This window comes from Mobula hypostoma, chromosome 13, assembly GCF_963921235.1.
Source record: "Mobula hypostoma chromosome 13, sMobHyp1.1, whole genome shotgun sequence".
NCBI lineage: Eukaryota > Metazoa > Chordata > Chondrichthyes > Myliobatiformes > Myliobatidae > Mobula > Mobula hypostoma.
Genome location: NC_086109.1, coordinates 20,044,062 through 20,058,251, shown reverse-complemented (window position 1 = coordinate 20,058,251; position 14,190 = coordinate 20,044,062). Strand labels below are relative to the sequence as shown.

At 44.0% G+C, this 14,190-nt stretch overlaps 1 protein-coding gene across 2 annotated transcripts in view; it reads left to right on the top strand.

The window, feature by feature from the left end:
• rap1aa (RAP1A, member of RAS oncogene family a) overlaps nt 1–14,190 on the top strand; it is a 117,639-nt gene that overhangs the window by 68,082 nt on the left and 35,367 nt on the right. For both annotated transcript variants that reach the window (XM_063065403.1, XM_063065402.1), the window contains exon 2: nt 7,625–7,708. In XM_063065403.1, the coding sequence (XP_062921473.1) occupies nt 7,652–7,708 (57 nt within the window). In that variant the 5' untranslated portion in view covers nt 7,625–7,651. The remainder of the gene's footprint in view (nt 1–7,624; nt 7,709–14,190) is intronic.

Genomic DNA, 14,190 nt, shown 5'->3' with positions numbered 1-14,190 from the left:
AAACCCTGGCCAGGGCTCTTCCCCCTTGATAGCCACCTGACTTCAGTGTGAAAGAGAAGGTGTTTGTGCTCTGCATCCATTTCCTCACAAAGCTGCTCAAACAGACGTGAGTTAAGGGTGCATACACGAGGAAATCTGTAGACCCCAGAGCCTGCTGGCCCCGATGCTAGCAGGCATGAACTTCAGATTGCGGCCTTTGCTATTGATCTCGCCGGCTCCAACACCTCAGGGCATATTCAAAACCCGGACTCCAGCAACGATCATGGACACCTTCAAAGCGATTGCGCAACCACCAACTGCGACTCCGTCCTTGAACTCCAGGCTGGGTCTTCATGTGCTGCTATTGTGACTCTCGTCTCCCCTACCCCCACCACCAGTCTGCTACCCCGTCTCCCTCAGATCCCACTATCAGCTCCTGGACCCTCAGAGGCTCCATCTTCCTCTTCACCCCAACTCTCCCCTCTCCACTGACACCACCAGCCTCCCACTCCCTCCCCCCCTCTGATCCCAGCTCTCATCCGTGCCGTATCTTTACCATCCCCTCTGACCTTCAACACTCTGAGGCAGAGCGCTCTGTCCTCAGCAAGGGCCTTACCTTTGCCCCCTTCGCCCACACCTCAGCGAGGTCCGTGTTTGCCATGATGCTGAACTCCTCTTCTGCCAGCTCTGTCTTGGAGCCTACTTCTTCAGCAAGGACTCTCCCATCCCCACCGATGACCCCTTCTCCCATCTTCAACCCTCCTCCTCTTCATGGACACCCTGCTCTGGTTTTCTGCCAGCTCTGGACCTCTTTATTGTGAACTGCTGACAGGACATCAACCGTCTCGACTTCACCACACCTTGTTCCCATTCGAACCTCCCTCCTTCCAAACGCTCTGCTGTCCACTCCCTCCGCACTAATCTTAACCTTACTATAAAGCCCACCGATAAGGGGGGTGCTGTTGTAGTCTGGTGTACTGACCTCTACCGAGGCACAGCGACAACTCGCGGATACCTCCTCTTATTTACCCCTCGATCATGACCCCACTAAGGAGCACCAGGCCATTGTCTCCCACACTATCATCAGCTTTATCCACTCGGGATCTCCCATCCACTGCTACCAGCCTTATAGTTTCCACACCCTGCACTTCCCGTTTCTCCCTCCTACCCAAGATCCACAAACCTGCCTGTCCAGGTAGACCTATTGTCTTAGCTTGCTCCTGCCCCACCGAATTAATTTCTGCATACCTCGACACTGTTTTATCCCCCCCCCTTTGTTCAGTCCCTTCCTACCTATGTTCGTGACACTTCTCATGCTTTGAAATTTTTCGATTATTTTAATTTTCCTGGCCCCCACCGCTTTATTTTCACCATGGATGTCCAGTCCCTATATACTTCCATCCCCCACCAGGAAGCTCTCTGCTTCTTTTTGGATTCTAGACCTAACCAGTTCCCCTCTACCACCACTCTCCCCCGTCTAGCGGAATTAGTCCTTACTCTTAATAATTTCTCCTTTGGCTCCTCCCACTTCCTCCAAACTAAAGGTGTAGCCATGGGCACCCGTAATGGCCCCAGCTGTGCCTGCCTTTTTGTTGGCTTTGTGGAACAATCCATGTTCCAAACCTATACTGGTATCTGTCCCCCTCTTTTCCTTTGCTACATCGAGGACTGCATTGGCGCTGCTTCCTGCACGCATGCTGAGCTCGTTGACTTCATTAACTTTGCCTCCAACTTTCACCCTGCCCTCAAGTTTACCTGGTCCATTTCTGACACCTCCCTCCCCTTCCTAGATCTTTCTGTCTCTATCTTTGGAGACAGCTTATCTACTGATGTCTACTATAAGCCTATGGACTCTCACAGCTATCTGGACTATTCCTCTTCTCACCCTGTCTCTTGCAAAAATGCCATCCCCTTCTCGCAATTCCTCTGTCTCTGCTGCATCTGCTCTCTGGATGAGGCTATTCATTCCAGGACGAAGGAGATGTCCTCCTTTTTTAAAGAAAGGGACTTCCCTTCCTCCACCATCAACTCTGCTCTCAAACGCATCTCTCCCATTTCATGCACATCTGCTCTCACCCCATCCTCCTGCCACCCCACTAGGAATAGGGTTCCCCTTGTCCTCACGTACCACTCCACCAGCCTCCGGGTCCAACATATAATCCTCCGTAACTTCCGCCACCTCCAATGGGATCCCACCACTAAGCACATCTTTCCCTGCCCCCCCCCCCCGCTTTCCACAGGAACTGTTCCCTACGTGACTCCCTTGTCCATTCGTCCTCCCCACTGATCTCCCTCCTGGCACTTATCCTTGTAAGCTGAACAAGTGCTACACATGCCCTTACACTTCCTCCCTCTCTACCATTCAGGGCCCCAGACAGTCCTTCCAGATGAGGCGACACTTCACCTGTGAGTCGGCTGGGGTGATATACTGCGTCCGGTGCTCCCAATGCAGCCTTCTATATATTGGCGAGACCCGACGCAGACTGGGAGACCGTTTCGCTGAACATCTACGCTTTGTCCGCCAGAGAAAGCAGGATCTCCTGGTGGCACACATTTTAATTCCACGTCCCATTCCCATTCTGATATGTCTATCCACGCCCTCCTCTACTGTAAAGATGAAGCCACACTTAGGTTGAAGGAACAACACCTTGTATTCCACCTGGGTAGCCTCCAACCTGATGGCATGAACATTGACTTCTCTAACTTCCATTAATGCCCCACCTCCCCCTCGTACCCCATCCGTTATTGCCCATCCTCTGGGCTCCCCCCGCCCCTTTCTTTCTCCCTAGGCTTCCCGTGCCATGATCCTCTCATATCCCTTTTGCCAATCAACTGTCCAGCTCTTGGCTCCATCCCTCCCCCTCCTGTCTTCTTCTATCATTTTGTTTCTCCCCCTCCCCCTCCCCCTCCCACTTTCAAATCTCTTACTAGCTCTTCTTTCAGTTAGTCCTGACGAAGGGTCTCGGCCCGAAACGTCGACTGTACCTCTTCCTATAGATGCTGCCTGGCCTGCTGCGTTCACCAGCAATTTTTATGTGTGTTGCTTGAGCTAAGGGCTTTTGCTTTGATGTGATTGATAACATCAGCAACGTCACTCAATGTGCTGTTATGTTTAGCTGACATTTTTCGGCTAGCCAGCATTTTCCTGTGTATGACACAGTGTGTAGACTAACGTTCAGGAGCAACCTCTTTGACTCGGGTAGTGAAACCAGACAGCCGTCCAGTCATAGCTGCAGCCCCGTCTGCATATTCCAGCACAGAATGACCAGTCCAGTTTGCCTGACATGTAGTCATTCAAAGACTTGAATAGTTCTGCCCCAGTTGTGTTAGTTGGCAGTGGCAGTGCACACAAAATATCCTCCTGCACATCGTCTTGAAATATATAACGCACAGAAACCAGCAGCATTTCCTTGTTGTCAACATCGGTAGACTCATCGAACTGGATAGCATACCGTGGTGACTTGTTAAGCCTTTCCAACAGCTGTGCTTCGATGTCTTCCGTTATGTCATCGATTCTCCTTGAAACTGTGGTAGCTGAAAGAGAAACCTGTGTCATCTTGTTAGCTGCAGTTTCTCCCAACAGTTCACGGCACATGTCCTTGGCAGCAGGCAGAATCAATTCTTCACCAACAGTAAAAGTCTTAGCCTTAGCAATAAGGCTAGCCACTAAGTACGACGCTGTCAGAGCAGCAGCATTTGTGGAGGTGATCGCTCTCAGCACTTGCTTCTGTTCCACTTGCTCACGTTTTTTCCACTCAAAAAAACTCAATGGGTTTGTCTTTAAGTGCAGGGTGCTTGGACTCAAGGTGCTGAAGCAGTTTTGAGAGCTTCATTGCCTCATTAGACAGCTTGTCTCCACATATCACACACAGGGGGCTTGGAGCGTGTGAGTCACTGGTTGCAAAACCATATTTCATGTAGGACTCGTATTCTCTGTTGAAGGAAGGTTATTTTTTGCAGCCTCTGCCTCAGCTGTCTCTGCGTTATCACTATTGTTAGGCCTTTTATGTCCTCTTCCAAAGAAACTCTCAAGCGACTTTTTTTTTTACTCATACCGGCTAATGACCTCCGTGCGTAATGACCTCGCGTGCGTTCAAGCTCAACAGTGGGCGTGACTGGGAATGAGGAAAGGTGCAGCTGACCCATATCACTTCATTTGCCAAATCATATCATTTCCTCGTGGCCTGGTAGCACATGCTTTGTGGCCCAGTACCGGTCCACAGCCCGGTGGTTGGGGACCACTGCTATAAGGAAGTAGTCAAACTTGAACCACCTTGAACCCAAGAGCCATGCAGCATTATCATTAAACTATATGACTTCTAATTTTGTCACCTTATCAAGTATGTTATGTCTTTTGAAGACTGAGAGGTAAACGAGCTGTGTTTTTCATCTTTGCAGATTGTTAGCTACATGTATTTTTGCTGTAAAAGAGGATTAGCCTTGATTTGTGGGATAAGTTTGAATAAATGCATTTTCATGTGACATTCAAGCAGGGTCATAGAAAAGAATTGTCAATTAGCTTTGCCACCTCTTTGCAAAAGCTATTGTACTGGATTTCCCATCCTCAGAATTGTGAAATTATTTCCTCATTTTACCTTAAATTACATTTCTAAGGTCTCTTTTTGCAACTGTTATCTCCATTCCATCTGGCAGTGTTTGGTATGTTAACAGAGCAAAACTCTTCAATATATTGACCTAAATCTATTTTATTGATTATTCAGTCAGCTGCATCACTGGGAAATGTACTATGCCAGGTCAAGCACATTTTATAGCTCTCAAATGATGAATTGTGTTTTCAGAAAAGCCTGTGTGCGCAGCACTTTCAGTAGGTTATGCTGATAGCTTCCTGGATATGAAGTGGACTGCTCCAGAACGCAATGAGAAGCATGCATTTTTTTTTGTTGTTTACCAAATCCAGAGTGGTTAGCTGTCACAATATTTTATGCAAAATGTACATAGATGTATGTTGCTTGAGGAAGAATTAATCCTGAGCAACACTCTTCCCATTGTACAAAGTTCAAAGTAAATTTGTTATCAAAGTACATACATGTTACCATATACTACCTGAGATTAATTTTTGACCATTGTACAGATCTTTTGGATTTTGCATGTTAATGCACAAGACTAATATGTTTATAATGCTACATTTGTGTGGTGTATCTATGAGATGCTGATTTGAGGGTGCTGCATGTAATTGTAATTGTCTGGTCTCTGGAGTAATTAAATAATATGTTGGTTGCTAGCTTTTAATCTCTGAAAAGATGGCATTTAGTTAATTTTTGGCTTTATCTTCATTGCCATGTTCAACCACCTCCATGCTTTATCCAGTGAAACGTTATCCGGATTTGCAATTTTCCTCCAAACAAGAATCTGCTAACAATATAGCTAATCATTTTATACCAGTGTGGTGTTTTTTTTTTTGAAAAGCAGTGTAAGATTTACAGTCTGGCAAGTCTGACACAATTGATCTGCTTGCAGTTCTTGGGCAGCTTGTCTTCCGATTTCCATTTTTCTGTTTAGTCCTCCGGTACTTGTCATCAAATAGCTTGCATTTTATCTAGCATGTGCCTTTTGCTTGACATTGCAGCATTGTTAGTATCAAGAGATTGTAGCCGTCTCATAATGATAAAATAACTGAGCAGCTACTGTTGGCTTGCCTTGAGCTTAAGTTCCAGGCTCTGTTAAAGGCATATTCTCAAGTACATATAATTTAAAAGTAGTAATTGGATTGTCAAACATGAGTTTACGGATTAAAATATTAAGGCTTACATTAATTTCATCCACCACATAGATGAAGATGCATTTTTAATCACCTTTTGGTTTTGTGCAACAGTTTAATTTCTTTGATAAATTATTTTGTTAAGGGATAAGAAACTACTATTTGAGTACTACCTTTCAAAGGCTTTACTGCCAATAAGATTAAGTTTACTCATTATTGTATGATTGGAACTTCAAAGCGGGGAGGTTTGAGGAGAAGAATCCATATTTTAAAATATATATACACATGCGCAGAGAAGACAGGAAGTAAAACCCTGCAACCCCGGCAACAAACCTCTGTTTACAAACAGCTTTCTGTAGCGGCAGTGTTGCTATATTACCATTATCCTAATTCCTATTAACTTATCTTTATAATGCTGAGATTACAACACTTCTCCCCCTTTAAATTCCATCATTCCTCAAATGTGAAAGAACTGGGGAAACAAAAAAACAGTGGTGTTGTTAGCTTGTGTACCCCTGAAACTTATACTAGTGTCTCAGTAACAGTTTACCAATACAAAACACCTGGAAAAACATGGCAGATTCAACATTCAGTCTGTCAGGAGGTTTGCGCGGGTGCTGTGCTACAATAGTTTGTTGACTTGCTGCCTGAGATAAAGAAACAAGGAGCACCAGGAACTGTTAAATGATGCGTGGCTACTGAATTTGGGGTTTCTGACAGACCTAAAAGCTAAATTAAACGCACTTAACAATGAGTTCATGGGAAAAGACTGAAACCTGCCCCACATGATATGCGCAGTAAATGCGTTTAAGGCCAAGCTCAGTGTTTGGATTTCAAATTTAAAGAACGGGAGGCTGACACGCTTTCCCAACTTGGCGAAACTGTTATAGGTCATCAAGGAAAACAAAATGCTTTTCGCCCTGATCAGTACTCTGCTTACCAAGACAAACTGGCAATAGAGTTTGATCGGTCTTTTGGGGAGTTAAACGTCATGAAAGATATTGCTGCATTTATTTCAAACCCATTTCTGCCGATCGATATAGAACAGATACAAGAGAAATTCCAGCAAGTATTTGGTGTGCCAAGTGATATTGAAATGGAAATAATTGATTTGCAAAGTGACATCGAGCTTAAAGCAAGATCAAGGGATGGTGACCTTTGGGGGCTTGTCAGCAGGGAGAAGTTTCCTCATCTCACCACATGTGCAGTAAAAGTCAGTGCCTACTTCGGGTCAACTTATCTGTGTGAAATTGCATTTTCACAGATGAAAATTATTAAATCCAAGTACAGGAGCTGTCTTACTGGCAGACACCTCACAGATTGTCTCAGACTGGCTGTCTGTAGTTATGAACCAAATTTCAGGGAACTAGCAGAAAGTATTCAGCCCCAGTCATCACACTGAGTGCAACAGTCAATTTTCATTTATTTTTCGTGTTGAAATAAAGTTAAATTATAAAACTTGGAATTAAAGGTGTTGCAATGTGAGCATTATAAAGATAAGCTAATACCAATTAGGATAATGGTAATATAGCAATACTCCCACTACGGAACAGAGGTTGTTTCCAGGGTTGCAGGGTTTTACTTCCGGTCTTTTCTCCGCATGTGTGTATAAACCCCTCTGCCAGATTGGTTTTGCCATCCCAGATAAAGTTGTTCCTTTGGACGTGAAGTTGCCGAGTGGTCCTTTTTTAAAGTAGAAGTTACTACATATGCGCTCTAGGGGTAAAATTTGCTTTTGCATCAAAAGGTTTATCAGGTATAATGTATTTGTGTATTTTTCATTTTTTTCGGGATCTATTGGGAAAGTCTCAAAAATCAACAGGTGGATCGCGATCAACCAGTTAGCGACCACTATTTTAAAACTTTTCATGTGCTATAATACAATGTGGATAGCATACTTTTCTAAGCAGACTTTTTCTTTTTCAGAGTGACGCTGTTTAGCAACGTCACAGGATGCGTGAATACAAACTGGTTGTCCTTGGCTCAGGCGGTGTGGGAAAGTCTGCATTGGTGAGTATGAATAACAGAGCTAAAATAGTGCAGAATTATCCTATACTTATTCCAATGCACAAGGGGAGTATTTGGAAAATTGTGATGTTACTTTCGCTAATGGTTGTTCTTTTTCCATGTGGCTGAGCTTCTGACTCCAGGTTTGCTTGTATTTTATTCCCTTCCCCTGTAATATTCCCCTCTAGTCCCCTGTCCAAGTCTATCAGCTATAACTCGTACAAGCCCTTGTTCCTATCAGTATTGCATATTCTAAAATGGCAAGGCAAAGGAAATTATTCTGTTTGAGTTAGCTGTTTAGTAGACAAGTTCTACTCTACTTTTCCCAATTATACCTGTAGATTTTTATCTTTGAGTAGCAAGTGAATTAATGTCCACTGCCATTTCAGGAAGTGCATTTTAGATAATAGCCTTTTCAAATTTTCATGCCATGTCTAACTCTTATTTGATGTCTGGTTACCAACCTTTTGTACTTGAAAACATTTCACCTTACTTATTCTATATGAATCTATATAAACACCAATCAAGCCTTCCTGTTTTGAAGCAGGCCTCCCGGCAGACATAAGTGCTTTTCCCTGGTCCCATTCAACTGAATCTCTTCTGAACTCCAAGAGTTTGACAGAATTGAATGCTTTATCCCAGCTGGGATGTAAAACGGTGCTTTGCCAGAGTTTTGCATAAATTGCCTTTTGTATTCCATTGGTTTGTTACAGACTTTATCTTCGACTTTTCCCGCAGCATTAAAAGATACGATACAGTTTGGATCTTAGTTTTAAAATTGTATATTATGCCACTATCTACTTTAATACACTATTATTGCATTAAGATTCATCTGCTCTGTTTGCCAATTTTTTCCAGTTTGTTCTCTGAGATGACATTTGCATTTTTAATAAAAATGCCCTGTGCCTACATTAAAAGAGCAGTTGATTAATCAAACAGAATACTACTGAAACTATTTCTGACACTCACTGCACTTCCGTTGCACAATTCTCTTCAAAGAACTCTACTTACTAAAATCAGTTCTTATTTGACTAAATTCATGATGACATCCATTTTAGCTCATACTTACTAAAGTGGCTGAGGAAGTTCTCCCATCATCCTGGTTGCATTGAATATTCCACCATTGCTAAATGTCAAGTTGGCACTGGAGGAACTGAGTACTATGATCCGTCACAAGACAGTATGTGCGCTGATGGATTCCTGATCACTGCAGAGGACTTCAACCAGGCCAGCCTGAAGAAGGCTGCGGCAAGCTACCACCATGTCATCTGTCGAATCACAGGAGCTAACACGCTTAATCACTGTTATACCACCATCAAGAACAGTTGCAGTGCCAACCTGTGCCTGCACTTGGCAAGTCTAATCACCTCGCTGTACTTCTACTCCCAGCAATTAGGCAGATGATTATCTACATGACTGCTTTGAATTAGTGGATTGAACCATATTCAAGGATTCGTCTTTGGATCTGAATATGCCAGTCATTGCAGACCTCTAGATTTGTATGGATGAATTTGTGCTTTCGCGAACATGCCCAAACCAGAAGCCTGGATGAACCAAGAGATTCAGTCTGCTGAGGGCCACGTATGTGGTGTTTAATACTGGCGATCCAGGACCATACAAGAAGTCCAGGTACGATTTATGGTAGGTTATCATGAGGGTGAAAAAGCAATTCCATGGGAAGTTTAAAACAGTTGGCTTCACTGCAGCTGTGGCAGAGTTTGCATACCGTTACTTTCCTAAAAGGTGAAACCTAACATAAATGGCAGTGATGCATTCAGTCCCCAATGAGCTCAATGTCTTTATTGCACAATTTGGAAAGGAGAATAAATGTGTGTGAATCCCCACAGTATCTGGTGGTCCTGTGATCTGTCTGAAGTATTCTAACAGCTTAACATTTCTCAAGAGTGTAGAGTACTGTGGTGACCAGCTGGCTGAGGTGTTCAAGGACATCTTCAGTCTTTCATTGCTGTAGTCAGAGGTTTCCACCTGCTTCGAATGAACTTCAATCATATTTCCCAAGAAGAGCAAGATGAGATGTTTCAACAAATATCACTTGGTAGCACTGTGTAATGCAGTGCTCTGAAAGGTTGGTCATGGCTAGAATTAACTCCAGCCTGAGTAAGGATCTGGACCCATTGCATTTTGCCTGGCGCATAGCAGGTCTACAGCAGACACATGTACTGTCTGAACACTTGGTTTTGGAGCACTTGGACAAGAGCAATACATATCAGTCTGCTGTTTGTCGATTACTGCTCAGTGTTCAACATCATCCGTTCAGTACTAATCAATAAGCCTCAAAACCTTGACCTGCATCTCCCTCTGCAACTGGATCCTTGACTTCCTAACTGGGCAACCACAATCAGCGTGGATCTGTAATAACATTATGTTGACAATCATTGCAAACATGCCTCGAGGATGTATGCTTAGTCTAGTTTACCCTCTCTATGCCTGACTCTGGCTAGGCACAACTCATGCCGTTATAAATTTGTTGATGACATTACTGTTGGCAGAATCTCAGATGGCAGTGAGGTGTATAGGAGTGAAATGGGCTGGTTGTGATGTTGCAACAACAACCTTGCACTCAGCATCAGCAAGACCAGGGAATTTGATTGTGGACTTGAGTAAGTAATGAGAACACACCACTCTTTATTGTGGGGTCAACAGTGGAAAGAGCAAGCATCTTAGAGTACCTAGGCCTCAAATGTCAGGCAATAGCCTGGGCCCAAGACATTGATGCAATCATGTCTAAGGCATGCCAGTGCTATACTTAAGATTTTGAGGAGGTTTTTGTATGTCACCAAACAGTAGCAAATTGCTACCACTGTACGGTGGAGAGTTTCTGACTAGTTGCATCACTGCCTGGTATGGATGCTCCAATGTGCAGGATTGAAAGAAGCTGCAGAGGGTTGTAGACACTAATCTCAACCCTGAACACAACCCTCCCCACTATTGAGGGCATCTTTGAGAGGCGGTGCCTCAATCATTAAGGACCCTCACCATGCAGGACATGCCCTCTTATTACGACCACCAGGGAGGAGGTACAGGAGCCTCAAGATCCACATTCAGTGTTTTAGGAACAGCATCTTCCTCCACCTTCAGACGTAATGGTCCACAAACAACTCCACACTGATATTGTAACTTGTAGTAATTTTTATGTATTGCACTGCAGTATTGCTGCAAAATACATTTCACGACATACGTCGGTGATTAAAAATCTGATTCTGAATTCTCTGGTCTTTTGGGAGCAAACAAACTGGAGCTGCTTCTGTCTTCACTTTCCTCTGTAACGGTATATCCACATGAGCGCTGGTGAATTTCCCACCTTAAGGACTTCCAAACCTTCACTACTGTCACTTCCTTTCCATTTACATTGTCTGCAGCTGAGGAAAGCTGATGGAGGTGCTTGTGCTGGCATCCCCACTGTATCCACTATGTGAATCTCCTTTTTGGGTTCTAATTAACTCTGCCCTTGACCACTAGAGATTATTTTGACCACCAATCTAAATTGCTTTATAATTTTTCTTGCTTTCCTGCCCTTTGTGTCAACCGTGTTTGCCCTGAATGGGCAAGTGCTAAATTTGAAAGGATTAGAAAAACCGATATTAACTCTCACTTAAATAACCATGGTTGAAAAGCATAGGTAAGCACTGCTCATGAGCAAATCCTTTATTTGCTATCTTCTAAGGGAATGAAACATCAAACTGAGCATTTCTTCATTCCGCATCCAGCCATGTACTGCTATTCTAACTAGGGTAACTGGGTAGTGTTCAGACATAGGTGGTTTGACATTTATCCTTTCTCTTCCATTTGCTCCCTGAACTGGCCTAAATTATTCCAATTCCTATTAAGCCTGTGTATCATGATTAGAGACACAGATTAATGCAGCTCTTTTGCTAACCTTTTTTGATTCAAGTATTGTAGGTTGTGTTATCAACTGAATCAGTTTTATAATGGCTGTTAGAATTCTCCAATAGGAATGAATTTGAGAGCTGCTATCTCTGCATTTTTAATGATTTGGTACTGTTCCAGCAGCTAATTTGAAGTTTTATTAACACCATATCAAGATGTGCAGTTTTGTCTACAGCCCTCATAATGTTTATAAACTACTTGCTAGATGAGTGTTATTGAAAGAAAGGGGTATCTTAATGTTATCTTAAATAACAGTACTAAGAGCACTTTCAAGCAACACACAAAATGCTGAAGGAACTCAGCAGGCCAGGCAGTATCTATGGGGGGGAAAAAGTACAGTGGACTTGCCGAGACCATCAGGACTGGAGGAAAAAGGATGTCCAAGAAGGTGGGGAGGGGGGAGGAGAGGAAGAAACAAGGTGATGGGTGAAATAGAGAGGGGGAACTAAAGGACTGAGAATTGAATTGACTTTATTTCTTACATCCTTCACATAAATGAGTACAATCTTTATTATATGTGTCTAAATGTGCAATCATAGTAATTTATGATAAATAGAACAGTCAATGTAACATAGAAATACACTCAAATCAGTGTGAATTAATCCGTCTGACGGCCTGGTGGAAGAAGCTGTCCCGGAGCCTGTTAGTCCTGGCTTTTTTTTTTGCTGCGGTACTGATTCCCGGATGGCAGCAGCTGGAATAGACCATGCTTGGGGTGACTGGGGTCCCTAATGATCCTTCAGGCTCTCTTTTTTTCACACCTGTCTTTGTAAATGTCCTCAATCATGGGAAGTTCACAACTACAGATGCACTGGGCTGTCCGCACCACTCTCTGCAGAATCCTGCAATTAAGGGAGGTACAGTTCCCATACTAGGCACTGATGCAGCCAGTCAGGCTGCTCTCAATTGTACCCTTGTAGAAAGGTCTTAGGATTTGGAGTCCCATACCAAACTTCCTCAACCGTCTGAGGTGAAAGAGACGCTGTTATGCCTTTTCTCACCACACAGATGATGTGTACAGATCACGTGAAGCCCTCGGTGATGTGGATGTCAAGGAATTTAAAGCTGTTTACCCTCTCAACCCCAGATCCATTCATGTCAATAGGCGTTAGCCCATCTCCATTCCTCCTGTAATCCACATCCAGCTCCTTTGTTTTTGAGACATTGAGGGAGAGGTTTTCTTGACACCACTGTGTCAGAGAGATGACTTCTTCCCTGTAGGCCACCTCATTATTGTTTGAGATTAGGCTGATCAGTGTAGTCATTGGCAAATTTAGTTAGTAGATTAGAGCTGTGGGTGGTGACACAGTCATGGGTATACAAGGAGGAAAGGACATAACTTGGTACACAGCCCTCAAGGGTTGTAGGGTGAGGGGAGGAAAAGGGGATGAGGAATAGAGGTTGGGGGGGGGGCCTGTTACTGGAAGTTCAAGAAATCTTATGTTCATGCCACCAGGTTGGAGGCTAACCAGACGGAATAAGGTATTGCTCCTCAGACCTGAGTCCATGGAGTCCATGGACCGACATTTCAGAATATGAATGAGAAGTGGAATTAAAATGGGTGACCAAGTCAAGTCAAATCACTCTTTATTGTCATTTCAACCATAACTACTGGTTCAGAACATAGTAAAAATGAGGCAACGTTTTCCAGGACCATGGTGCTACATGAAACAATACAAAAACTACACTGAACTACGTAAGAAAAAAACCACAAAAACTACACTAGGCTACAGACCTATCCAGGACTGCATAAAACAGTGCAGGCACTACAATAAATAAACAAGACAGTGGGCACAGTAGAGGGTATAGTAGGTTGGTGTTGAGCCAGGCTGTGGGTATTGAGGAGTCTGATGGCTTGGGGGAAGAAACTGTTATATAGCCTGGTTGTGAGAGCCTGAATCCTTCGGTGCCTTTTTCCAGATTGCAGGAGGGAGAAGAGTTTATATGAGGGGTGCGTGGGGTCCTTCATAAAGCTGTTTGCTTTGCGGATGCAGCTTGTGGTGTAAATGTCTGTGACGGTGGGAAGAGAGACCCCGATGATCATCTCAGCTGACCTCACTATCCGCTGCAGGGTCTTGCAATCTGAGATGGCACAATTTTGGAACCAGGCCATGATGCAGCTGCTCAAGATGCTCTCAATACAACCTCTGTAGAATGTGGTGAGGATGGGGGGTGGGAGATGGACTTTCTCAGCCTTCGCAGAAAGTAGAGATGCTGCTGGGCTTTCTTTGCTATGGAGCTGGTGTTGAGGAACCAGGTGAGATTCACTCTCACCTCGCCAGGTGAGGAGGGACCACTGGAAGATCCTAATTATTCTGGCAGATGGAGCATAGGTGCTCAGCGAAGCAGTCTCCTAATCTGTATCAGATCTCACTGATATACAGGAGGCTACACTGAGAGTACTGGATACAGCAGATAACCCCAACAGACTCTCAGCTAAAGTGTCGTCTCACCTGGAAGGACTTTTAGGGGTTCTGAATGGTAGTGAGGAAGGTGGCGTAGGGGCAGGTGTAACATTTGTTCTGCTTGCAAGGTTAAGTGCCAGGAGGGAGATCAGTGGCGAGGGATGAATGGAC